Source organism: Staurois parvus, unplaced genomic scaffold (genome assembly GCF_062004578.1).
Source record: "Staurois parvus isolate SC_StPar_1 unplaced genomic scaffold, SC_StPar_1.0 ptg000177l, whole genome shotgun sequence".
In the NCBI taxonomy this organism is placed as follows: Eukaryota; Metazoa; Chordata; class Amphibia; order Anura; family Ranidae; genus Staurois; species Staurois parvus.
Window position 1 is genome coordinate 6,713,663 of NW_028317973.1, and position 26,377 is coordinate 6,740,039.

The window sequence follows — 26,377 nt, forward strand, 5'->3', positions numbered from 1 at the left end:
ACTTCAATAATGAAACTAATCCTCAAAAATACAACTTTACTAATAATTGTGCACACAGTGCATGTCCATGATTATACTGGGAAAATGAGTGTCAGTAGAATATTGTGGAGAATAGAAAATTATTTCAGGTCCATACCAGGTCCATACCATTCATAGTAATGCACTGACCTACCCAATGTTTTGCTCTCTATGGCAACATTCCTCTTTTAAAGTGCCAGTTTCAGGGCTATTGTTCTGTGTTCTACAGGACACTGAATAAGTAGTCCCTTTCACCTTCAATGACAGGACATCTGCATAGCAACACATAACAAACCTAAATGAAATAGTTCAAATTGTGCATGTGTCTGGAGGCATGTAGTAATAGAGGGCCAAGCACTAAAACAGTACAGTGCATTTCTATCATGGTACTCTTTGACTCATCACATGCATTTTACATCATTGTCTTTAACACAGAAAACAGAACAATGTGTCTACAATGGAAACAATCCATTTCAGATTTATCTTTAAACTATGACCAAACCTTCTCAGCAAAACATGTCATTACTTCAATTATTTTGCTCCGTAAGAACATTCTGTACAATTTTGTGTATAGATTACTGGCCAGAGCACAATCTGAAAATGGAGGCAGGCACAGAAGGGCACAGCATATAATAAAAAAAGAATCATGAAACTGGAAAAACAGGCAATTGAATTGAATTTAGAAAATAAAGAATTTGCAGCAATTATGCCATAAGGAAAAGTAAACAGGTGGATAACCTAAAATAAATATGGGAGCTTCCATATATAAATCCTGTATAATAATAATAATAATAATAATGTGTGGCCTCGCTCTGAAAATGCCAAATGCCTGTGTTATATTTACTAGTTTCAATACTTTAAGTCACAGTAATCCTCTTTATCTACTCAGGTCAAATCTTCTTATCTACACATACAGTCATGGCCGAAATTGTTGGCACCCTTGATATTTCTCCAGGAAATCATGTATTTCTCACGAAACGTATTGCATTAACACATGTTTTGCTATACACATGTTTATTCCCTTTGTGTGTATTGGGACAAAACAAAAAAAGGGAGGAAAGAAAGCAAATTCGACATAATGTCACACAAACCTCCAAAAATGGGCTGGACAAAAGTATTGGCACCCTTTCACAACTGCGGATAAATAAGAATGTTACAAGCATGTGATGCTCCTGTAAACTCACCTGGGGCAAGTAACAGGTGTGGGCAATATAGAAATCACACCTGAAAGCAGATAAAAAGGAGAGACGTTCACTTAACCTTTGCATTGTGTGTCTGTCTGTGCCACACTAAGCATGGACAACAGAAAGAGGAGACGAGAACTGTCTGAGGACCTGAGAACCAAAATTGTGGCAAAATATCAACAATCTCAAGGTTACAAGTCCATCTCCAGAGAACTAGATTTGCCTTTGTCCACAGTGCGCAACATTATCAAGAAGTTTGCAACCCATGGCACTGTAGCTAATCTCCCTGGTCGTGGACGGATGAGGAAAATTGATGAAAGATTGCAACGCAGAATAGTCCGGATGGTGGATAAGCAGCCCCAAACATGTTCCAAAGACATTCAAGCTGTCCTGCAGGCTCAGGGAGCATCAGTGTCAGCGCGAACTATCCGTCGACATTTAAATGAAATGAAACGCTATGGCAGGAGACCCAGGAGGACCCCACTGCTGACACAGAGACATAAAAAAGCAAGACTACAGTTTGCCAAAATGTACTTGAGTAAGCCAAAAGCCTTCTGGGAAAACGTCTTGTGGACAGATGAGACCAAGATAGAGCTTTTCGGTAAAGCACATCATTCTACTGTTTACCGAAAACGGAATGAGGCCTACAAAGAACAAAACACAGTACCTACGGTAAAATATGGTGGAGGTTCAATGATGTTTTGGGGTTGTTTTGCTGCCTCTGGCACTGGGTGCCTTGACTGTGTGCAAGGCATCATGAAATCTGAGGATTACCAAAGGATTTTGGGTCGCACTGTAGGGCCCAGTGTCAGAAAGCTGGGTTTGCGTCCAAGATCCTGGGTCTTCCAGCAGGACAATGACCCCAAACATACGTCAAAAAGCACTCAGAAATGGATGGCAAAGAAGCGCTGGAGAGTTCTGAAGTGGCCAGCAATGAGCCCAGATCTAAATCCCATTGAACACCTGTGGAGAGATCTTAAAATTGCTGTTGGGAAAAGGTGTCCTTCCAATAAGAGAGACCTGGAGCTGTTTGCAAAGGAAGAGTGGTCCAAAATTCCGGGTGAGAGGTGTCAGAAGCTTATTGATGGTTATAGGAAGCGACTGATTTCAGTTATGTTTTCCAAAGGGTGTGCAACCAAATATTAAGTTAAGGGTGCCAATACTTTTGTCCAGCCCATTTTTGGGGTTTTGTGTGACATTATGTCATATTTGCTTTTCTGCCTCTGTTTTATATTTGTTCCAATACATACAAAGGGAATAAACATGTGTATAGCAAAACATGTGTTAATGCAATACCTTTTTTGTGTGAAATACTTGATTTTCAGGAAAAATATCAAGGGTGCCAACAATTTCGGCCATGACTGTATATTACTGCATGGTAATGTGTTAATGGCTTAAAGTTTTGAAACCAGAGGGTCAGTATAACAAACAGGCATTTGGTAGATTCAATATGAGAAGCCCGCAATGGCAGCTTCTATCCTTTTCTTGGAAAAGGTTTCCTTTAATGCCTGTGTAAGCATCCCCTAGGTGCCAGTCGCGGCCATGCAATGCAGCCAGGGCCTTACAATTTACCAAGACCCCTGGATTGCAATGAAGGGTCTGCTCCATTCTGGATGCTCACTGATGCCTCCCTGTGCTGCTGTCCATGTGTACAATGGTGGGCCATAGACCATGATCTCTCCAACTCCTCAAATGCTCGGAATCACTCTTGCTCAAGGCCTTAGAAATTACCATAGTTGCAGGTTAGGAATCAATGATCAAACCAAATGCCCGAGTCCCTTAGAACACGAAGGCAAGGCCACCTGGAGTATGACATATTGAGGGGAAGCTCACATGACCTGGAAAGTGACCACTTTCCCTAACCCAGATCAGTCCTGTGGCCTATCAGGTTTAGTCACAGGTTAGAGTGTTTCTTTTGCTGTGCACATTCTTGTCTTTGCCTTAGCTGTGCAATGTTTTTTCTCTACTTTCTTTACTACTAACTTAGAAGTTAGGTCAAAAAGGAGGCATTTAGCAGCTTTTGTGAACTTTTACTAACATATCCAAAAGGACTACAAATGAGTGACTTACATAATTCCACATAGTTGGCGGTACAGTCCAGAATACATGGCAATAATAGTCCAAAATCATTGAAGACTGGTTTCCAAAGTACATAATAAATAACATCCACATTCCAGCTATAACTGGTATGTAAAGTAAATCCCACTAAGCTATACAGGAGGGGTTGTTGTAGTGTTCACCTACAGTATTATCAGGGAAAAGTACAAGATATTCTTCTTCAGGCACAAGACCTGGTGCATCCCTTCCCCATGACTAGGATATGCTCCCACTCTATACTCTTCTCATAACTACATGTGCTGCATGCAGAACTAGACCCTAAACTTCTACCAACCTCCCAACTAATATCATGAGAGAGTTTGCCTACTGAGCATCACACATGCCCAGGGAGATAAGCCTATTCCCTGGAAAGAACCCCCCTTACACCTGCACCAGATTAATGCTCCTGTCATCAGCCAACATCAGCAGCTATTCAACCTTGGCCATTACTGCTGTAGGAGTGTGTGTTATCAAGCTGCTTGGTTTTAACTTCTGTAAGGAAGCTTTAGTTAAATCAAGTAATAGCTCTCTTTTTGCTGGCTGTGCGTTTCTTCTCACATTGTACCCCACTTACACAACAGGAAGTGAGAGGAAATCCACCTAACAAGAACATAAACTACAATAAAAACATGATTATAGATGAGTTTGGGCATCCTCTAAACTCATCTCTACCTAAACTCAGAACTCATTTATTACTCCATTGAGCGAGCTGTAGGCCAGGTCCCTCCTGACCAGCATCTTACTTAAACAAAGAGGCTGGTTGCATAGCCGGAATGACCGAGCCCACAGCTTTTTGGAGTTAAAAAGAGTGTGATCTTGAAGTTCGGGTAGAGATGAGTTTGAAGGATGTCTGAGCTCACCTCTAAATATGATCATAGTTCTGATCCTTCCCCATACTATCCTAAAATAAGAAAAGATGTGGTCAGGATTCTACTGTAAAGAAGAGTATCCTTATATACAGCAAATAATGGCAACATTTCAGCACAGTAGTCATGAAGGAGAGGTTACAGTGTAATTGCTCGTGTCTGCGTTAAGTTGTACACAACCCATTCGGTGAGTGCCTGTTATTTGCTTTATGTCTTGTGTAATAACTAACAGTATTACTACTTCATTGTTCTTGTCTCTAGATAAATAAGTATTGTGCCTTGATAAGGGAAACAGGAATTCTTAGGAACTCCAATGTATTGTAAAGCGATGTCTGTACTGATTTGTCTATGTCTTATTACTACTATGATGGTATCTCTGGGCTCATAGAGGATCTATCCATTAGAAGCAGGGTATAAGGCAGTATTTGTGATAACAAGTGTAACTTCAAGTGTGCAACCACATTAGAGGTCACATAATAAAATCCCACCTGGCCGTGTCCCCTATGTGGTCAGACTGCTTGGCTAATACATCTTCAGACTAAGCCATGAGTCATACCTTCTAATGGTGGCCACTTTCCACATACTTTACAATTCAGTAATTCCATTCTTCATATCATTCAACGTTTAAAAGTCAACTTGTGTGATTTTCAGCTCCAGTAAAAAACAAGTTTGGCCTGGCTGAAACATTTCCAATAAGGTTTAAAGCTAGCCCTTACTTTGTAACTCCCATGCAAAGATGTATTTTCCACATTCTTCCCTGCCATTCACCCATCAGAACATATGATTGCTGTTTGGGGATTGGAGGAGAGTGATTGGTCATTTAAACTGAAACAGATTAGTCATGGTAAAGCATAGACAGGAAGGTGGTAAATACAGTATCTAATGTGAAGTAGTTATGAAGAACAGCCAGGGGCGGACTGACCATTTAGAAACTCGGGCACTGCCCGAAGGCCCCAGGGTCAGTAGGGGGCCCCATGAGATGCCCTTGGTACCTTTTTCATAGCCTTTGTTGAGTTTGGGAAGGACACAGGGGCCCCATGATCCCCTATTGCCCGGGGGCCCCATGAGTTGTCAGTCCGCCCCTAAGCACAGCAATCTGTCACCTTAAATTTAAATTTAAACTCTAGGCCAGCCTTTCTCAACCTTTTAAACAGAGAGGAACCATTGAAATTACTTTCCAACCTCACGGAACCCCTGCTAAAAATTACTATATCTTCAGCTCATGATACATTAGTATGATAGTCAGTGGAAAGAACGCTCCTTACACTTGTGGTTATTGGGAAGAAATAACCCCCTAGATATCTAAAAAGATCAATGGTGTCAGTGGGAACGTATCTGAGCAAAAGAAATTGCTCATTATTTATTTATTATTTTATTTATTTCAGGTACTTATATAACATCGTCAACTTACGCAGCGCTTTCCATATATTGTACATTCACATCAGTCCCTAACCCTCAAGGGGTGTACAATCTAAGGTCCCTAACTTACATTCATACATAACCTTATTGGGGCCAATTTAGACAGGATCCAATTAACCTACCAGCATGTCTTTTTTTTTTTAGTTTTAGCAACCTCTGGAGAAACCCTGGATGAGAAACCCTGCTCTAGGCAATTATATGCATACAAAAATGAAATCCACACATTGGAACTGTTCTACCTGCCTAACAATTTATACTTCTGTTCAGGAATTCTTGTAATTCAGACCTTACAAAACAGCATAGCTAGATCCTCACCATCCACTACAGCAGACTTACAGCTTACACCTCAGCCTGCTGACTGGATGATGAAGGAGCAGCAGCATACCTGAGTCATCATCATTCTGCTCAGTCTTCTCTCTCCACCTGTGTTCATGTGCAGATGTGTTTTTTATTACTTAATTGGCTTCTTGGGCTGCCCCTTTCGCCTACTGCCTAAGAACTGCTGTAGAAGATGTTTCAGGGTGCTACTATCAAGACAAATTCACCTATTCATGTTAGTTGAATTTAATAAAACTTTTTAAATAATTTTTTAATGGCTACATAACTGGATTTTCTTATTTTTGTATATCTATCTATCTATCTATCTATCTATCTATCTATCTATCTATCTATCTATCTATCTATCTATCTATCTATCTATCTATCTCTCTATCTATCTCTCTATCTATCTCTCTATCTCTCTATCTATCTATCTATCTATCTATCTATCTATCTATCTATCTATCTATCTATCTATCTATATATACAGGGTGCAGCAACATAACTTCCTTTTTTCAAAATGCAATAAACCCATTTTATGAATCAGAATTGTTTTTATTGTCTTTAATAATGTAGGTACATATCTAAAGTTCTGTTTTACTCAATTTTGAAAATCATATCAGGTAGGTGACGCCCCCCATTGTCCATACACTGAATAAGCCGATTTCTGGCGTTTTGCATGACCCTTACCAGCATAGCAGCGGGTATGTTGGCAATTTCTGCGCAGATGTTGGCCTTCAGGTCTTGTAGGGTCCTTGGACGGTTTACATAAATGCGGGATTTAAAAAAACCCCACAAAAAAAAGTTGCAAGGGGTCAAATCGGGGGAGCGGGCTGGCCACTGCAAATCGACCCTTATTGAGATGAGGCGCTCCGGGAAGTGTTCCCTTAAAACAGCCATTGATGCTCTTCAAGTGTGAGCCGTTGCTCCGTCCTGTTGGAACCAAATGTCCCCTAAGTCCAATTCATCAAGTCGTGGAAAAACAAATTCCTCCAATATGTTCACATACCGGTCTGAATTCACTTTTTCAGTGTATGGACAATGGGGGGCGTCCCCTACCTGATATGATTTTCAAAACTGTGTAAAACAGAACTTTAGATATGTACCTACATTATTAAAGACAATAAAAACAATTCTGATTCATAAAATGGGTTTTATTGCGTTTTGAAAAAAGGAAGTTATGTTGCTGCACCCTGTATATATATATATGTAGGGACTGTTCTAAAATGTTATAATCTGCACTGTATGAATTTTATCAGTTTGCTATAGTTCAATGCAGACTGGTCTACTTCCTCCATCTATGACCCCAAACTGACTTATTAATATACTGTAGTTCATATCTGCCACCACTTCTACTAGTAATACTGCTGGTAGGAGTTGAATGATGTCTGTATTTTTAATGCCAGTTAAGTAACATATATTCTACAACTGGCCAAACAGAGAAATAATCTATGTTATCGTTGCAGGAAAGGAAAATGGCAAGCGGAACGATGGACCCTCAACCTGTATTACACCAAACACAGTAAGTATCAGCAGTTAAAATAATTGTAAAACAAAATAGTAAGTCCATTGTGGAATATCACGGCTACTCTCTGCAGATTTGTATCATTTCTTTGAGGTTTATTTTTACATATATTATATTTAAGAAATGGTTAATAAAGGATAACTTCTGGCAAACACAACATTTATTTGCTAGTAAAGAAAGCCCTTTCCACGTCAATTCTTATTATTATATTTTTTTTAAAGCATGGCTTTGAAGGAGGAGTCATTTTCCATTCACCCCTTTCTGCCACTGTCCCCTGGCTTTTTCAGAGATTCAAATACTGGTAGGCAGTGGCAGGCATTTCGATCATGTGACCACTGTGGGGTTTTTTGTCACAGCGGTCACATGATCAGAAGCTCCTGATTGTAAGCATGCATCGGAGCTTCCTCTGACATTTTGGGTCTTGTGCTGGGAGCATATTTGTTTTTGCTAGAAAATTACTTAGAACACCCAAACATTATATATTTTAACAAAGGACCTAGAGAATAAAATGGTGGATTTTGCAATTTTTTATGTCACAGCAGTTTATCAAATGCAAATTTTTTTGGAAATACAATTTAATGAATTTTAGTACATACAAACACAATATAATACCCATTTTTTTTAAAATATGATGTTATGAAAAGTAAATAGATACCTAATATGTCACAGTTTAAAATTGCGTACACCCGTAGAATGGCTCCAAACTATGGTAATTAAAAATCTCAATAGGCGTTGCTTATATATCACCGTTTATATATGCATGCATTACCTATGTATGCAGTCGCATGAGCATGGGAAAGTGAGAGCAAGTTAAAATGTTTTATTTATTTATTTTTAACACCGTCCCTTTAAATGTTTTTATTTTATCACTTTTATAACTATCACAAGGAATGTAAACATCCCTTGTGATAGCAATAGGGAGTGACAGGTAATCTTTACTGAGAGACCTGGGTGTATTAGACCCCAGATTTCTCCTCTGCCCTTAAAAGCATCTGATCACATCAGGATCGGTGTGATCAGATCCTTTCCAAAGCCAAAAATGACTTTGTTTACATCCAGCGAAACCAGAAGTGACAAAATACTTGTCGCTTCCAGTTTCTGATACCATAGATATGATTGGGGACATTATGGTTCCTGTCAGCTCTATGGTAAGCCAGCAGTAGCACCGGCTTCAGTTTCGGGTTTCCTGATCGGACAAGAAAGCCCAGGAAGGCACCAGAGAGCGGTGGGGAATGGGGGGCAGGGCCCCCTCCCATTGCTTGTTAAAGCAATCCAGAGGCTAATTTGCCACTAGAATTGCTTTTACGTTACAGGGAATCACCTACTTAAAAAAAGATACTGGGATGATGCCTGTAACTGCAGTTTTACAGTGGGGATGAGGTTTTGATGTTGGTGTGCTGTGCCTTTTTTTCTCCACACATAGTGTTGTGTGTTCTTCCCAAACAACTCAATCTTGGTTTCATCTGTCCACAGTATATTTTGCCAGTAATGCTGTGGAACATCCAGGTGCTCTTTTGCAAACTTCAAACGTGCTGAAATATTCTTTTTGGACAGCAATGGCTTCCTCCGTGGTGTCCTCCCATGTACTCCATTCTTGTTTAATGTTTTCCTTATTGTAGATGTGTCAACAAAAATGTTAGCATGTGCCAGAGATTTCTGTAGGTCTTTAGCTTACACTCTGGGATTCTCCTTTACCTCATGCAGCATTCTGCGCTGTGCTCTTGCAGTCATTTTTACAGGACGACCACGCCTAGGGAGAGTAGCAACAGTGCTAAACTTTCTCCATTTGTAGACAGTCTGTCTTACCGTGGACACATGAACATCAAGGCTTTTGGAGATACTTTTGTAACCCTCTCCAGCTTCATGCAAGTCAACAATTCTTGATCGTAGGTCTTCTGAGAGCTCTTTTCTGCGAGGCATGGTTCACATCAGACAGTGCTTCTTGAAACCAGTAAACCAAAAACAGGTGTGTGTTTTTTAAGGGCAGGACAGCTGTCAGCAACACATCCAATATCATCACACTGATTGGAGTCAAGGTTGGCTCACTCCTGGCTCCAATTAGCTCTGGGAGCAGTCATTAAGCTAGGGTCTCACATACTTTTTCCTCCCTGCACTGTGAATTTTTACATGTTATGTGCAATTAAACCATGGCAACATCTAATGTTTGTGTAGTATTATGTTCAGCAGACTGTGTTCTTCTATTGTTGTGACTTAGATGACGTTCAGAGCACATTTTATGCCCAATTCATGCAAAACTCCACGTAATCCCAAGGGGTTTACTTTTTCTTGCAACTGTATAAACCGCCATTTGTAGACGTTATAACTTCCCCATAAACCAATTCATTTACACGTATTGGGAATTTTGTTTAGCAAAGACATGTAGCAGAACACATTTTGGCCTAAATTTATGACAAAATTTGATTTTTACATTTTTTTTACTTGATATGTTTTATAGAAAAAAGTAAAAAAAAATTTTTTTTCTAAATTGTTGGACTTTTTTTGTTTATAGTGCAAAAAATAAAAAACACACAGGTGATCAAATAGCACTGAAAGAAAGCTCAATTTGTGGGAAAAAAGGACGTACTTTCATTTGGGTGCAGCATTCCGTGACCGCGCAATTGTCAGTTAAAGTAACGCAGTGCCGTGTCGGAAAAAATGGCCTGGTCAGGAAGGAGGGTAAATCCTCTGGAGGGCAAGTGGCTAAAAACCACTGAGAGTGTAGTAACTAATCCAAAAGGGTCCCAGTATGGTGAAGATGGTATGAGCTCCTTTACCTTTACTGCAAAGCAAATCCTAATGCTACATATTTATTGCAGCACACTCAATAATGCATTACAATATTTCAGTTAGTTAAATTTCTTGTCTTTCCATAACAGCACTGATCACAAATCTTCAAAAGAGAAGATGGAAGAGATGAAGAATCCCATCTCCAGCACTTTTAAAAGCCAAGACATTGCTGCCCTGGCTGAAAAACTGGCAAATCTTGCCCAGAACACCCCTCTGCGATTCAGTGATGAAGCAATGAGACCAACGACTATAAGCCATTCTCGATTTGGCAGTTATAGCCAACACTCATTCTTTTCAAGGCATAATCCCCACCCTCATCGGGTCACACATATTCAAGGTAATAATGATGTTTAATATATATACTGTATATGTGGCAAGGTTTTCATAGTTTGGTTCACCTTAGAAGTATTAATGTGTAAACTGGGAATCACTGAAGTAGGCATGGCTAGTACAATGATTGCTGCTAGTTTTCCGGTCCTGGGGCAAGCAGCTGCCTTGCTGCTTACTGAACACAGGAGGTCACCATTGTGGCACAGGAGCCATTCAGGACTGCTCCAGGCTCTGATTGGAAGCTGGCCCCAGCTATTAGCAGGAGGCACAAAGCCAAAGCCATCTGTGCCTCTCCTGCCTGGTGCTACAGTGAGCACTGGAGGGATTGAGGAGAGAGTGGTGCCCAACAGTCTCCGCTCTGAGAAGACTAAAAAATGAGCAATCAGAGGTCATGTGATCTCTCAGTTCTCTGTGTTAAGCAAGCCATAGATTATACAACTTTCTTTCCTTCCACCAAGGGTGAAAGGGAAAAACAGAACACAATAACGCTCACACAGCACTGTTCTGCCATCGGGTAGCCTTCCCTGCCAGCAGAACACAATGATCATTGCTGTCGGCTATAGCTGCCAGTAGTGATTTCATGAAAAAAATCTGACAGGCTGATGCAACCAGCCTGCATGTAGATGGATCCAATCTTGGCCGGTCCCTACTGAACTGGCCGTGATTCAATCCATCTATGGTCGTCTTTAGAGCCGGTGTGGGACAGTTGCAGCATCACACCAATGCTTCAGCATTTAGGTGAGTATGAAGGTTTGTTTTATATGTACCCCATACATCTCCTTTTATTTACTAAAGGCAAACATACACGAGTGAAGTTGCACTGTGCAAGAGAAATTTCCCCAGAGCTTAGTTAATGTGGTGCAAGTAATATCCAATCACATGCAAGGAAACTAAAAAAAAAGTATATATGTTTGCTCATGATTGGATGATGGAAATCAGTGGTACTTCACCTTATTCACTAAGCTCTTGTGCAAATTCCCTTGTAGACTGTTACTGCACTTTCAAAGTGAACATTCTGTTAGCCTTTAGTAAACCAACTCCAAAGCATTTTCTTAATGAATGCAAAATGATCTCTGATTGGATGAGGTGGAGAATGTGATGTTAACATTCCAACTCTCCACTTCATCCAAACAGAGAACACTTTACATTCATTGGAAAAATGCAAAGTGTTCCCTGAATAGTGCCCGTGCCATGCAGCTGACCTCCTGTGTTCAGAAAGCAGCAGGACAGCCCCTTGGCTCGGGACCCCTAAGCTAGTGCAGACCCCTGTAGTAGCAGAACTTACTACAGTGATTTCCAGAATCTAGAGAGCTCCCACAGGTATGCTATATGCATAGATACATTGCTCCAAGCTGGACCAATATAGCTATATAAAACTACCTAGAATTCTTCTTTAACTGCTTGCCTGCCGCCCTATAGTAGCAATACTGCTACAGGGTGGAAGGGCTGTGCAAAATCGTGTATATATGTGTGATTTTGCGTTTCCATGTAGGGGGCACGACAATCTCTACCCACGCCGCTATTGGCAGCTTCAGCTGTCGATCACAGCGTATCACCGACGGGAGAGAGGTCTTTATGTAAATACAGATCTCTCCCGTCAGCTCCAGCTCACTGCTTTGTATTACTCTGCATAGCAGAGCAATACAAAGCAATGTGCTGACACTGTAAAACACACACACAGCACACAGTAAAACAGCACACAGCAAACAGTTAACCCTTTGATCACCCCAGGTGTTAACCCCTTCCTGCCCAGTGCCATTAGTACAGTGTCAGTGCTTTTTATTAGCACTAATCACTGTATTAGTGTCACTGGGAATGTCAGTTCCCCCCCAGTGTCAGAATGTCCGCCGCAGTCCCGCTATAAGTTGCTGATTGCCACCATTACTAGTATATATATATATATATATAAATTTCAGTATATATACCGCCATTTGTAGACACTATATCTTACATGTAAACCAATTACTTTACACATATTGGGCTTTTTTTTAGCAAAGACATGTAGAAGAATACATTTCGGTCTAAATTTATGAAGAAATTAGATTTTTTAAAATTTTTTACTGGACATGTTTTATAGCAAAAAGTCAAAAATACTGTTTTTTTCTCAAAATTGTCAGTCTTTTTATTTATAGTGCAAAAAATAAAAACTGCACAGGTGATCAAATACAACTGAAAGAAAGCTCCATTTGTGGGGAAAAAAGAAAATAAACTTAATTTGGGTGCAGTGTTGCATGACCGCGCAATTGTCAGTTAAAGTAATGCAGCGCTGTATAGCAAAAAATGGCCTGGTCAGGAAGGGGGGTAAATCCTCTGGAGGGCAAGTGGTTAACCTTTCCCATAATATGCAGAAATAGTCATAGAAATTTTTTGATGGGCGGATTGCTTTAAATCATTGTAACTTTTCTCTAAAGTTTCTTTTCTTTCATTGCTTTTACATTTCAGACCTTTCTATTGTCATTTGCTTCCCTCTAGTGGTACGAAAAGCATACTTATCTGACGCTGGATGAATTGATGTACATTTCTTTCTGTTTGTTTTCTAGTTCATTCTTTCAGTTACATCATTTATTTTTGCACCAGGGCTTAATGGGATCCCCATATGTATTGTGAATGATGACTGGTCTGTCACCTCCCCTCTGTATCCTCATCCTATGATGAAGAACCAGCTCCCCACTAACCTGCTGGGTGTTCCCAGTCTGCCTATAGGAGATCCACGTAGTAACAAAGTTCCATATCTGACGTCAGGTGAGTGAAACATGAAATATATTTACATCTATTATTTACTTATTACATATATTTATAAAGACTTCTGGATCTGTTTAGTAAAAAAATATATTTAAATACTGGAGATACTGAAAAAGGGTAGGATTGAGGCCTCTTTCACACAGGTGTACTTAAAGAGTAACTCCACTTTTGTTAAGAAAAAAAACATTCCTCTCTGGGTAATCTATGTACATTGCAAGGATTTTAACAAACTTTGTTGCAGATTCCTACCTTTTGTTATTCTGAAGAAATAGCTGTTTGTCTGTGTCCATGTGCAGAGTGAATCTGTATGGGAGTGGTTTTATAATTATCAATCAGCTGCTGTACCTGCAGGGCTCTAATGAGGAAAGTGGCAGGGTCTGAATCCCTTTAGACGTGATTTCCCATAGGGAGTATCTCACCAAAAATTTAATTTTTTGCGAGGGATGTCAAAAATCTGACTTGTATGTTAGGGCACACTTCTGGGAACATCAGTAAGCCAATCACTCAAGTGGGAAATTACATTTTTCAAAGGGCGTTCTGTATATCATCTGTGTACAGAACACCTCCAGGTAGCCATATTGCCTTTTATTTCACAGAAAATTACAGCACTGCAGATGGAAAAGGAAAGGTAATTTTTAATAACATTCAATTGCAATATGACTTGATCAGCAATTGTAAATTCTATATTCTATTCTTTTTTATCATTTGCTAATTGTTTCCCATAAAAGCGGAGTTGCCCTTTAAGTGTACATTCTTGTTAAGGGACATGTTTGCCTGATCGGGATGCACAGGTGTTCTGTTGGTCTGTGTGCCGGTAGGCCCAAGAGAAACTTGTGTTGAAAGAATTCAGGACACAGTAGTGAATCTGCAGCCAGCAGTAGGAACCACAGCACCCAACAGGTGTCCAGGTATCATCCAATCCATGTCAGTTGTGCTTGTAGCTCTTCAAGAGAGCAAATATTCAGACATTGTAAGTATTAAACTTCTGGTTTAAATGGGGTGCTGTTGACTTTTTTTTTTCCTAAATTGAAGACAGGGTCAGACAGACACAGCCAATCAGAGGAGGCTTTGTATTTATTCGTTGAATGCAAAGTTCGCTGTGAGTGGCTGAGCAGTCATCAGCCCAACGTATTTTGTTTCTGGAGCAGGATGGGAAGTTTCCACCCCACTGTCAAAACACAGCGCTGTATACTGTATGTAAATGAGGCCACATACAGTTTATACTGATCATACAGTGCACACAGCAGGCACATACAGGTAATTAATCATAGGACCAGCTTGGTCCAAACAAACTATTTACTAAAACATGGAGAGTTTAGATACAACGCAGCTGTATCTGCCGGCCTCACGGTTAGCTTTGTCAGACTGGAACTTCATATTAAGCCGACTGAGCAAGGAGGTGTCATTGGGACAGATTGTGGCTGTGGCTCATTGAGCTGTGTGTACACTTGATACATGATGCTGGATTCATAGAGAACTGTGGGTTAGCTTAGTAGACATCACACCAGTATTTGCCTGCATCATTGTTAGTTTTCACTGAGTTTTCTGAGTAGGAATGAATCACTACGACCGATCATGGCTGTGGCTCGTTCATCTGTGTGGACATATTAACTTGAATTGTAAATAATGGATTTTTTTTCAAGAGCCTGTAAATAGACAAGGCAAAACATGAAATGGGAGCAAAGAGCTCCATCTGGAGGCTAAAATAAAAATATTAGTATACAATATTTACTACTTACCGTATTTTTCGCTCCATAAGATGCACCTAGGTTTTAGAGGAGGAAAACAAGAAAAAAAATATTCTGAACCAATGCACTGCAAACATAGTACGGGAAGTGACCAGAGACTGCGGATGTACTACAGGAGGAGATGACCAGAGACTGTGGACATAGTACAGGGGATGACCAGAGACTGTGGACAGTACAGGAAATGACCAGAGACTGCGGATGTACTACAGGAGGAGATGACCAGAGACTGCGGACATAGTACAGGGGATGACCAGAGACTGTGGACAGTACAGGAGATGACCAGAGACTACGGATATAGTACAGGAGATGACCAGAGACTGCGGACACAGTACAGGAGATGACCAGAGACTGCGGACACAGTACAGGAGATGACCAGAGACTGCGGACACAGTACAGGAGATGACCAGAGACTGCGGACAGTACAGGAGATGACCAGAGACTGCGGACATAGTACAGGAGATGACCAGAGACTGCGGACACAGTACAGGAGATGACCAGAGACTGCGGACATAGTACAGGAGATGACCAGAGATTGTGGACATACTACAGGAGATGACCAGAGACTGTGGACATACTACAGGAGATGACCAGAGACTGCGGACATAGTGCAGGAGATGACCAGAGACTGCAGACATAGTACAGGAGATGACTAGAGACTGCGGACAGTACAGGAGATGACCAGAGACTACGGACATAGTACAGGAGATGACCAGAGACTCTGGACATAGTACAGGAGATGCCCAGAGACTGCGCACATAGTACAGGAGATGACCAGAGACTGAAGACATAACACGAGATGACCAGAGACTGCGGACATAGTACAGGAGATGACCAGAGACTGCGGACATAACACATGAGATGACCAGAGACTGCGGACACAGTACAGGAGATGACCAGAGACTGCGGACATAGTACAGGAGATGACCAGAGACTGCGGACACAGTACAGGAGATGACCAGAGACTGCGGACATAGCACAGGAGATGACCAGAGACTGCGGACATAGCACAGGAGATGACCAGAGACTGCGGACATAGCACAGGAGATGACCAGAGACTGCGGACATAGCACAGGAGATGACCAGAGACTGCAGACATAGCACATGAGATGACCAGAGACTGCGGATGTAGTACAGGAGATGACCAGAGACTGCAAACATAGTACAGGAGATGACCAGAGACTGCGGACACAGTACAGGAGATGACCAGAGACTGAGGACCTTTGGGGAACGGGTACCCGAATTTGACAGGTACCCGTTCCCACTTCTGCGGAGTTGTCCTCCCTCCCCGTCTTCTGGGACACGTGACAGGTTCCTTCTGTCCACTTCCAGACCATTCACAAACTGCATACGCAGTGGGCACCCGGATGTTAAGCAACAAGCTGTCACAGCTGGGTGCCCACATTAAAGATGCCAGCGCCAGGGAGAGAAGACGGTGAGGACAACGCTGGATCGAGGAACAGGTAGAACCGAGGAGCAGGTTCTGCTGCACAGAAGAGCTGAGCGGTCGGCCCAGTATTATATCATGGCAGCGGTGGGAATACTGGGCTGGCCACTCTATATTCGCTTCATAAGACGCACAGACATTTTCCCCCATTTTTTGGGGGGAAAAAAGTGCGTCTTATGGAGCGAAAAATACAGTAACTTAAAGTGTTACTAAACCTAGGACCCTGTATTCACTATATCTGGTCTCCAACAGTACACACAACATGGAAATGCAATTATTTTAGTAGATATAAACTGCTAAATACCTTTTCTCATCATCAGTTAGAGCAGTCTTGTGACTTCTATCAGTGTTCAGCCAAGCACTAGCTAAAACTTGTAGGATGAGTTTTCGTTTTGCTCTAGGAGGATGCAAAACCCCTGACCTCTGTCTGAGCAGTGGTGATTGGCCCTGTGCTCATCACATGCACTCTCCCAAGAAAAAAAAAAACCTCTCTAGCAATACACACCAAACTGAGCACGTGCAAAATGCCTATGGTTCAGTCTGTCTTATCAGGAGATAAGCTGTGGTTGCTTAAACAAGGGGAGGAACAGAGAAATCAGGATCAATTGGCTTTTTTACACAAGGCAGATGATTAACCCCTTAGGTTTCATAGTGAGTATAACAAGCATGCTTTACTGCATATACAGGCTGATTTTACTGTTGTTGGTTTAAAAAATAAAATGCATTTTAGTCCTGACCAAAATAAGATACAAACACCCATACATTCCTTCTAAGGGCAAAAGGATTTTCCCACATTATTTCTAAAATCCGATTTTCAGTAACAATAAATACCAATTAAATTGATAAGATATTGTGCAACATACCGTATTTATTTATTTCTGTTCTATTATTCACTTATGTGCAGCATTTTAAGCAGGGCAAATGTTTACATCCTGGTTGCAGGTGGCATATCTGAAGCATGGCGAGAAGAGCTGAAAGAGTTGGCTACAAAAGTTGCTGTTGCTGATAAAAAGACAGAAAAGAAAGAGGTACAATTTTACGTATTTAGTTAATGGTAGTTATATTCAAAAATGAAATAAATACCGGGCTACTCTTGCTTCTCACAGCTTCTAATCAAGTTCTGTTATCAGTTCACCTCTTTGAACTACAGAACACCCCCCTCCACTTGAAGGAGATGAGGGGAGGGGGAGGTGTTCTGTAGTCCTAACACACTACACTTAAGGTGACAATGTTGCAAGTTGTAATATGATAGGTGTGGTCATCCTAGGACAGGAAGTATGTTACTGGCAGGATTACCACGTGAAAATAAAAGGAAAAAAATTAAAACTACATCTAATGTTCATAAACTGCAATACAGTTGTGCTAAAAAATTTGCATACCCTGGCAGAAATCTTGAAATTTTGACTACTCGCCAGCACCCGGTGATTGCCAGGCATCTCCGATGGGATGGAGAACTGTTTGTAAACAAAACAGTTCTCCTCACCTGTCAGCTCATGCATACTGCTTTGGATGGCTGTGCACAGCATAGCCATGCAAAGCAGTGTGCTTACAGTGAAGCACATGGAGACAGCCCAATGTAAAACAGCACACAGTTAACCCTTTGATCGCCCCTCATGTTAACCTCTTCCTGCCCAGTGCCATTAGTACAGTGTCAGTGATTTTTATTAGCACTGATCACTGTATTGGTGTCACTGGGGATGTCAGTGACAGTCAGTTCCCCCCAGTGTCAGAATGCCCGCCACAGTCCTGCTATAAGTCACTGATCGCTGCCATTACTAGTAAAAAAAAAAAGATTCCAGTATATTTACCGCCATTTACAAACGCTATACCTTTCACATAAACCAATTAATTTACACATATTGGGATTTTTTTTTTTAGCAAAGACATGTAACAGAAAACATTTTGGCCAAAATTTATGCCGAAATTAGATTTTTAAATTTTTTTTACTGTACATGTTTAATAGCAAAAAGTCAAAAAATATTGTTTTATTCTCAAAATTGTCAGTCTTTTTTTCATAGTGCAAAAAATAAAAAATGCACAGGTGATCAAATACCACAGAAAGAAAGCTCAATTTGTGGGACAAAAGGACGTAAATTTCATTTGGGTGCAGCGTTGCTTGACCGCGCAATTGTCAGTTCAAGTAACGCAGCATCGTAACGCAAAAAAATGGCCTGGTCAGGAAGGGGGTTAAATCCTCAGGAGGACAAGTGGTTAAATCATAATGATAACAGAAATCACCCAAATGGCCATGATCAAAAGTTTACATACCCTGGAATGTTTGGCCTTGGTACAGACACACAAGGTGACACACACAGGTTAAAATAGCAGTGAAAGGTTAATTTCACACACCTTTGGCTTTTTAAATTGCAATTAGAGTCTGTGTATAAATAGTCAATGAGTTTGTTAGCTCTCACATGAATTCACCGAGCAGGTAGATACTGAGTCATGAGGAGCAGAAAGAACTGCCAAAAGACCTGCATAACAAGGTAATGGACCATTATAAAGACGGAAAAGGATATAGAAAGATATCCAAAGCCTTGAATATGCCAGTCAGTACTGTTCAGTCACTTATCAAAAAGTGGAAAATGTGGAGATCTGTTGATACCAAACCAAGGTCATGTAGACCAAGAAAGATTGCAGCCAGAACTGCCAGAAGAATTGTTCAGGTTACAACTAAAAATTCCCAGCTAACCTCAGGAGACATACAGGCTGTTCGGGAAAAGACAGTCTGGTTGTTTCAAGGAGCACAATACAAAATTGAACATAAATGAGGTGCATTGTTGAATTGCCAGAAAGAAACCTTTACTGTGCCAATGCCACATAAAATCTTGGTGAATCTGGTCAAGGTGTTGTTGGGCATATTGTAACTTGGCTTTTTTGTGTCCTTGGTGTAGTAAAGATTTCTTACTGGCAACTCGACCACGCAGCTAATTTTTGTTCAAGTATTGTTGTATTGTGCTCCTTGAAACAACCACATTGTCTTTTTTCAGAGCAGCCTGTATTTTTCATGAGCTTACTTGTGAGTTTTTCTTTGTATCCCGAACAATTCTTCTGCCAGTTGTGGCTGCAATATTTCTTGGTCTACCTGACCTTGGCATGGTATCAAGAGATCCATGAATTTTCCATTTCTTAATAAGTGATTGAACTGTATTGACTGGCATATTCAAGGCTTTGGATATAATTGTATTTTTGTTTCTGGGTTTATAAACACTTTGAGGGAACATGTATTGGGAGAAGAACATTACCTGTCATTGTTGACCTCCACATTTGAAAATGTGAGTATTCTGCCTGTGATCTCACATATTCAGTGTAGGGTCACCTGCAGCACAACAGCATATAGGCTGCCATCAGGGCCTTGCTGAGGGCGAATGCTACCAGAAGCCGGTATGGAAACTCTGACTTCAGTGTTATCCCCCCATGTACCTCCATAAGTGCAGTCACCTCAGTTGGCCTCATGTGCAGTATGGTGATGGCTGTTATTGCTGACTTTCTTCATAAGATGCCAGTTACCTGGCTATCTCTAGCTTCAATACTTCCTTATTTTCTGACCCAGAATAAGAATGCAACAAGTGAAATCAGAAAAAAATTAAACCTCCTGATCTGCATTTTTGTCTTATGTCAATGACAAAATATTGAAATATTTGAATCATTAATACAACCAGACATGTAGCATTTCAAAACGGGAGGTCAGCAGTAGTAACTTGTGTATAGTTACCTGAAAAATGGCTAAAGTTAACGGTCTATACAGTACAATGGTGTAGGTCAGGGGTGGGCAACTGTGGCCCTCCTGCTGTTGGTGAACTACAAGTCTCATCATGCCTCGGACTTGTAGTTCTACAACAGCTGGGGGGGGCACAGGTGCCCACCCCTGCTGTAGGTGAATGTATTCACATGATATAAATACTAAACCCTTACTCATTCCTTAGAAGGAGGAACCACGGAGGTCCACACAGTACTCAGCAGAAACTGGACGCATCATTCCTGCATCTGCCCGAGCCTTGACCAGACGTGGCTCCCGAAAACAGAACAGCAAAGGAAAACATGAAAACTCCTCTTTCCAAGACCAAGAACTTCTAGTGAGTTACAAGGAACAGGACTTCAAAGTGCAGACCAGGGGCGGACTGACCATTTGGAAACTCGGGCACCGCCGACGGCCCAGGGTCAGTAGGGGGCCCCATGAGATGCCCCTGGTACCTTTTTCATAGGCTTTTTTGAGTTTGGCCAAGGACACAGGGGCCCCATGATCCCCTATTGCCCGGGGGCCCCATGAGTTGTCAGTCTGCCCCTGGTGCAGACTATCCAGAAAAGATTTTTGGACTGTCCCAGATGTTTCAGCTTTGAATAACCCCTAAACCTTTATCTGAATACTGAGAAATGTTCTTTCATTTGCTTTTCAAAAAATCAGAAAAAAAAACAAGTTAAATTTACCAATCAGGGTCACAATGACCTGGAATAGTGATACGTGTCTCTCTCATGTGTTAACAGGTACTGGAGTTACTTTGCCAGATTCTACAAACAGATTCTCTGTCTGCCATCCAACAGTGGCTTCTGTCTGCTGGCCAAAGAGGTGAGAACAGAGTAAAGGAATAAAACAATTATTTCAGAATTTTTTGTTTTTTTCCTTGTTTTTGGTCACTGGTGATAGTGGTCAGGGCAATTAAAAAGGGTAGTTCTCCATAATGGAGATACAATCAGCAATAAAAACACAGTAAATCCCAAGATTCTAACTTACCAACATTATCCAAGACTAAAAATCATTTTAGCTTTAGATACACTTTAAAGCCGGTCGCGTTTCCCTACCATCAGTAGTTTGCTGAATGCTTACATTGTTGCTCCTTCTGTGGGTGGTGGTTGTGGGCATTTGCAAGTTAAGAATGAACAGCACCGAGCAGCGCCCCGCCACCGCATTAGTGAATGCCTATGGTTTCATGGGAAACATAGGTGCCCGTCTGCCTTAATCCTTCCTCTGGCACCCTAGTACAATAACATTTCAAGAAGCAGATAGAGTCACACTAACTACAAACATGATTTACCTCAAAAAGTAAGCCATTATTTCTAAAATTCTTAAAGTGTTTATATGGTGCCTTGGGAATACTGAAATTCAGCTTTATGCTATTACATAATATTTGTTTCTTATGATATTGTAAGGAATGTATGCTCATTAATTTATTATAGCTTATCCATGTATTATGATATGTTACTAAACTTGAATATCTACTACTATATTTCAGAGAAAGACCTTGTCATGAACATGATCCAGACAGCAACTGCCAATGTGGACCCGGAATCCCAAACCATGGGGGAGAGGCTTAATTCCCAGAATGCTTTAGGACTGCTGTCAAGAGATGAACATATTCAAAGAACTTTAAACAGGTTCAAGTCATGTCTTATGTTGGCAATATGTGGAGGTGTTGTTCTATTTTTTTCTAATATGAACATTTTACTGAAACCTCTAAAAAAGAAGAATGATGGCTGTCATTGCTGACTTCCCTTCTGAAAATACAAGTTTCCCAATTATTATCTTTTAATTCTCTGCTGTACATGTAGGCAGGTGCTGTCTGTTTCCACCACTTGACTCCGCTTGACCCGAGTGGTACCACAGCTTTGGAAAGCATTCCAGTTGGCTACGCTTGAATCCAGGTGACCCCTGGTGGCCATCCTGGGTCAGCAGAGTCTGTATAAGTCCCTGCTTCCTGGTTTTAGTGTGCATCTGCGAAGTGGCAAGAGTAGGGAAAGAGCACCCATCTGTTAGGGAAAGTGATAGAGGCAGGGAAGAGTTTCAGATGTGTAGGGGCAGGCCAGGAACTTGTAACCTTTCACAGAAGCTTCTGCTTTGGATGTGGACCGGCCAGCATTTTCTTCATCAACAGAACAGTGGCCTACTCATCAGAACAGCAAAGGACCAACGCTTGGAAGTAGAAGAGTATGAATTGTCTCTAGCTACTTGATGACTAGTGTACCATGGTCCTTAATAGTGTGGTCATTGCCCAGACATTTTCATTATTTGTTATGTATCATCATCCTATCACAATGATAAAGATTATTTGCATTCAACTGATCATGTTCACATGTGTATCCAGAAACCTATAGCTATTATCTTGACATGCTTAGTTCCCGATTTCTTTGTCTCTCAGTCAACAGGTGTTCTTTATATAGTTAATTTGAAATCCAATTTTTCCTTTTGCTTTTAGTAGTTCGCAGAAACAGAAACCAGAACCCATTCCTGAGGAAGACAAACCAGGTAATACTATATACATAGCTTCTTTGAATTTATCAGGTAACAATACAGCAATATACAAATGCACATTGTAAACACATTTTAGAATTTAGGTCATTGGGCCTGATTTGTTCATGCAACCCACTTGCTGATAAGCATTCTGGAAAGATCATAATACAGTATATATATTTTTCCTAGGATTCAATTGTATTAAGCTTCATCCTTACATTAAGCTGTACGTCCCCTTTATTGTGTAGTCCAACCTATGGTTGCTAGAGGGTTCTTCTGTCCATCATCTTAGCAGAACAAGAGATATTTAGGCAAGCAGTGGGTGGAGTTGACGAATAGTACGTAGAGCAGCAGTGAGTGCAAACCAGAGTAGTGGTGCTGGACCTGTTTTCTCTGGGAAGAATGCTCTTCACCCAAATCACAATGTGATTTGTGACATTGTGTAATACTTTTCCACAAGGGGACCTACCATTAAATAAGAAGAGAAGGGAAGTCATACAATTTCTACCCAACATATGAACTAAGGCCTCTAAGTAATTTGTGGGTGCTGTATCTCTCCTCCTTGTGCCAGGGTCTAGGCCCTCGTAAAAGCTACTGGGCTAAATGAAAAATACTGAACTGTGGTGAGAACTGATGTGCTTTGCACTGTTAAGATGTTCTGCAAAAACCCTTACTGCGAATGCAAACTGGACTGGTTTACCATTCCTTCTGATAGGTTAACGATATAGTCAATACAATAGGAGTGTGGACTTTACATCTGGTCCTGGTTGGGATTGGATAGTAGCCTAGAAGGAGGGTCCCCTGCAGACTAGACCTGGAACCACTGATCTAGGAGAGGTCTCTAGTAATTGTGTAAGTGTATGATTTCAAGCATGGCATTTAGAGTGAAATACAGTGTAGAACCTAAACTAGAGGGATTGTCATTTTACTGAAAATTTTACTGAGGTCCTTGGTGCAGGAACTGTGATTATTTTTGTTCCTTCTTCTTGTTCGTCTATGCTGTATTCTGTTCCTTTCTTCCCTCTCCTTTCATTGATATTGATTATAAAATGGGTGGAATCGATCTTTGTGAACATTGTGTGAATATTGTATACAATATTCTACAACGTTCTTACAATGGTTTGCGCTAAACACAGTCAGATCAAGCCTACATGATTAACCACCCTGTATGTGAGGCCCAAGAAGGAGAGTGGTAATAATTCCTGCTCTTGTCTCCTCTGAGCTCTGTGGTCAATAGACCAGTAATTTCTTATAGCAACTTAGCAACAGATAGTGTACTATCCAATCCGATCAAACAGCTCTATCAGCTATGCACAAGTAGATATAATTTTCTCCTGCCATTTATAAAAGAGAAGTCACATTCAAGTTTACAGCATGCTAGATTAAGGGAGACTTTGCTGTGTTCCCTGAAGAATGGAATATCTGGAAAGATGAAGTGTGCTGTTAAAATATTTATGATAACCTACATTATTCACTCATTTAGAAAAAAAAGTTGTAATGGTGCATCAGGTACAATGAAGTGTAAAGCCATACCAACATCGAATGCCTCTAAATTAGCCTTTCTTAACTGTGTTACTACAGAGGAACCCTAGAAACAAATTTAAATTCATTTGGGGTAAGGAGGAAACACGCCTCTTACATTGGTAATCAGAATGCCATCCTTACAGACAACTAAAAATTCATTGGTATCATTCTGCTGGCTTTTCCAAGTGGTGTTGGCTCTGGAACTATGACACCATCAGATGGGTGGACAATCATCCACAGCTCAAGGAACCCCTAGGAACCTCTGGAGGAACCAAAGATGAGAATGGCTGCTCCAAATCAAGTGATGTTATTATGTAAACTCTGACCTTTTGAAAGCCAGTTTTTTAAAGACATAAGCAGCCTTGCTCCCGAAATGCTCACACATAAGGGAAGATCACTGAAGAACTGAGAAGTGCCTTGCAGGAGGTTGGGGGTGAAGGGGGTTCAAAGTAAAGGTGCAACTGTTTACTTTAAATTTAGGCTTTATTCAAATAAATCATACATTTATAGAAAATTAAATATATTAAGTTTATTTTTTAACCTTTTTCACAGAACGTATTGGTACTGCAGAAGTCTTACAGATACATTCAGCAGACAATGAAAACCAGAGCAAGCCTGAGTGCGATAAATGACCACAGCATACAGGACCTTCTCTTAATAAGCTGCATTCTTCATGGAATGGCCATTCTTCTTCTAGTCATCTATAGTATTATGACATGTGCCTTGCTATGCTGTTTGTACCTAAAAACTCTTCAATGCTTTCAATAAATAAAATACTTCAATATAAATTTCATGAAGATGATATTTTTCAAAATGTGAACATATACACTGTATATATAAATTTATATATGTTCCTGCAGACTCTATGCTATGATTATTGATTTTTATACAACTGTTTATTTACTAACAACTCAACTACGACCACATTATTCTTCTAAATTTAAAGACCGGTCATGATGATGAATCTCCCTAATTCTGGCAGAGAGGTTAGAAAAACACTTATTAGTAAAGTGAGGAAAAGTGAATTCCTCTGATAGGATTTGCTGATAACCACCTTAGAGAGGCCATAGAGAGTAAAAGAAATTGCCAAATGTTCTAACCCTTTTCCAAAACAAAAAAAAAACCTTCATTTTGGCTGCTATTCAATAAAACCTTGGAGGGGGCAGAGAGAGCAATATTTCTTAAACAGATTAAGTTAGAAAGTGTTAGGAAGGGATATGGAGGCACCTACATACAGATGATTTTTTTCTTTCTTGTGTGCTTTGGCACCTGCCAGCTTCTGTCCTCATCTGCCATACCTGTAGCACAAGTTACAACTAGACATTCTGTCTGACTTCTTAAAAGCTGAAGTGAGACACTTAGGGGTTGACTTACTAAAACTGGAGAGTGAAAAATCTGGTACAGCTATGCATGGTAGCCAATCAGCTTCTAACTTCATTTTGTTCAATTAAGCTTTGACAAAAAAAACCTGGAAGCTGATTGGTTTCTATGCAGAACTGCACAAGATCTTGCACTCTCCAGTTTTAGTTAATCAACCCGTTTGTTCTGTCCTCGCTACACATTTTCCTGTGTGTAACTCGACATGCAGGGAAACCCTCCAATTCTGCAATATGCCAAACTGAATGTAATCTTGAAGCTTTAATAACAAAACTTGGTGAAACTATTAGGAAAAAAATAGAGAAATAGTGTAAGTATAATCAATGTAAAAACAGAACACACAATGAATAGTTAGGCTATAGATGGCGATAAGTGATTCTCACCAGGGATGCTACCTTTAGGGAATGCAAAGAATTGCATATTTTAGTCCAACATGTGCTCTGATAGCTGGATCCTTCTCTCCCAGTTTCTAAGATAAAGTTTCTAAGGATGGATCTTGTTCCTTTCTCTCAGAATTTTTTGGAATTTTTATTAACTCTTATCTAAACAGTCTCTAGTTTCTGTAAAAGAGTAAATTTATTACTGGTTTCATCTAGTGGTCAAATTTTATACTGCAAGAAGGACCGGCATAATATGTTCCCCTGCTGGAGGAAGAACACACTTAGTGCTTCCCATATTGACCGCAAATCTAAACAGTAAGTGGGTAGGTGGGCAACAATCTCTGGTCACAATGTCCCCTGCAAGTTCCCTTTCCCCTACTTCCTCTACATCC

The 26,377-nt window shown here is 40.6% G+C and overlaps 1 protein-coding gene across 2 annotated transcripts in view; it reads left to right on the top strand.

Moving 5' to 3' along the window:
- TBATA (thymus, brain and testes associated) overlaps window positions 1-25,016 on the top strand; it is a 40,271-nt gene extending 15,255 nt beyond the window's left edge. Inside the window, exons 2-10 of one of the 2 annotated variants that reach the window (XM_089677128.1) lie at window positions 7,369-7,424; window positions 10,304-10,551; window positions 13,122-13,286; window positions 17,421-17,506; window positions 20,405-20,554; window positions 20,964-21,045; window positions 21,710-21,851; window positions 22,673-22,719; window positions 24,781-25,016. In XM_089677128.1, coding sequence (XP_089533254.1) covers window positions 7,369-7,424; window positions 10,304-10,551; window positions 13,122-13,286; window positions 17,421-17,506; window positions 20,405-20,554; window positions 20,964-21,045; window positions 21,710-21,851; window positions 22,673-22,719; window positions 24,781-24,860 — 1,056 coding nt within the window. In that variant the 3' untranslated portion in view covers window positions 24,861-25,016. Of the gene's footprint in view, window positions 1-7,368; window positions 7,425-10,303; window positions 10,552-13,121; window positions 13,287-17,420; window positions 17,507-20,404; window positions 20,555-20,963; window positions 21,046-21,709; window positions 21,852-22,669; window positions 22,720-24,780 lie in introns of both variants that reach the window. The other variant, XM_089677127.1, reaches the window with a different exon arrangement.
- Window positions 25,017-26,377: the final 1,361 nt, after the last annotated feature.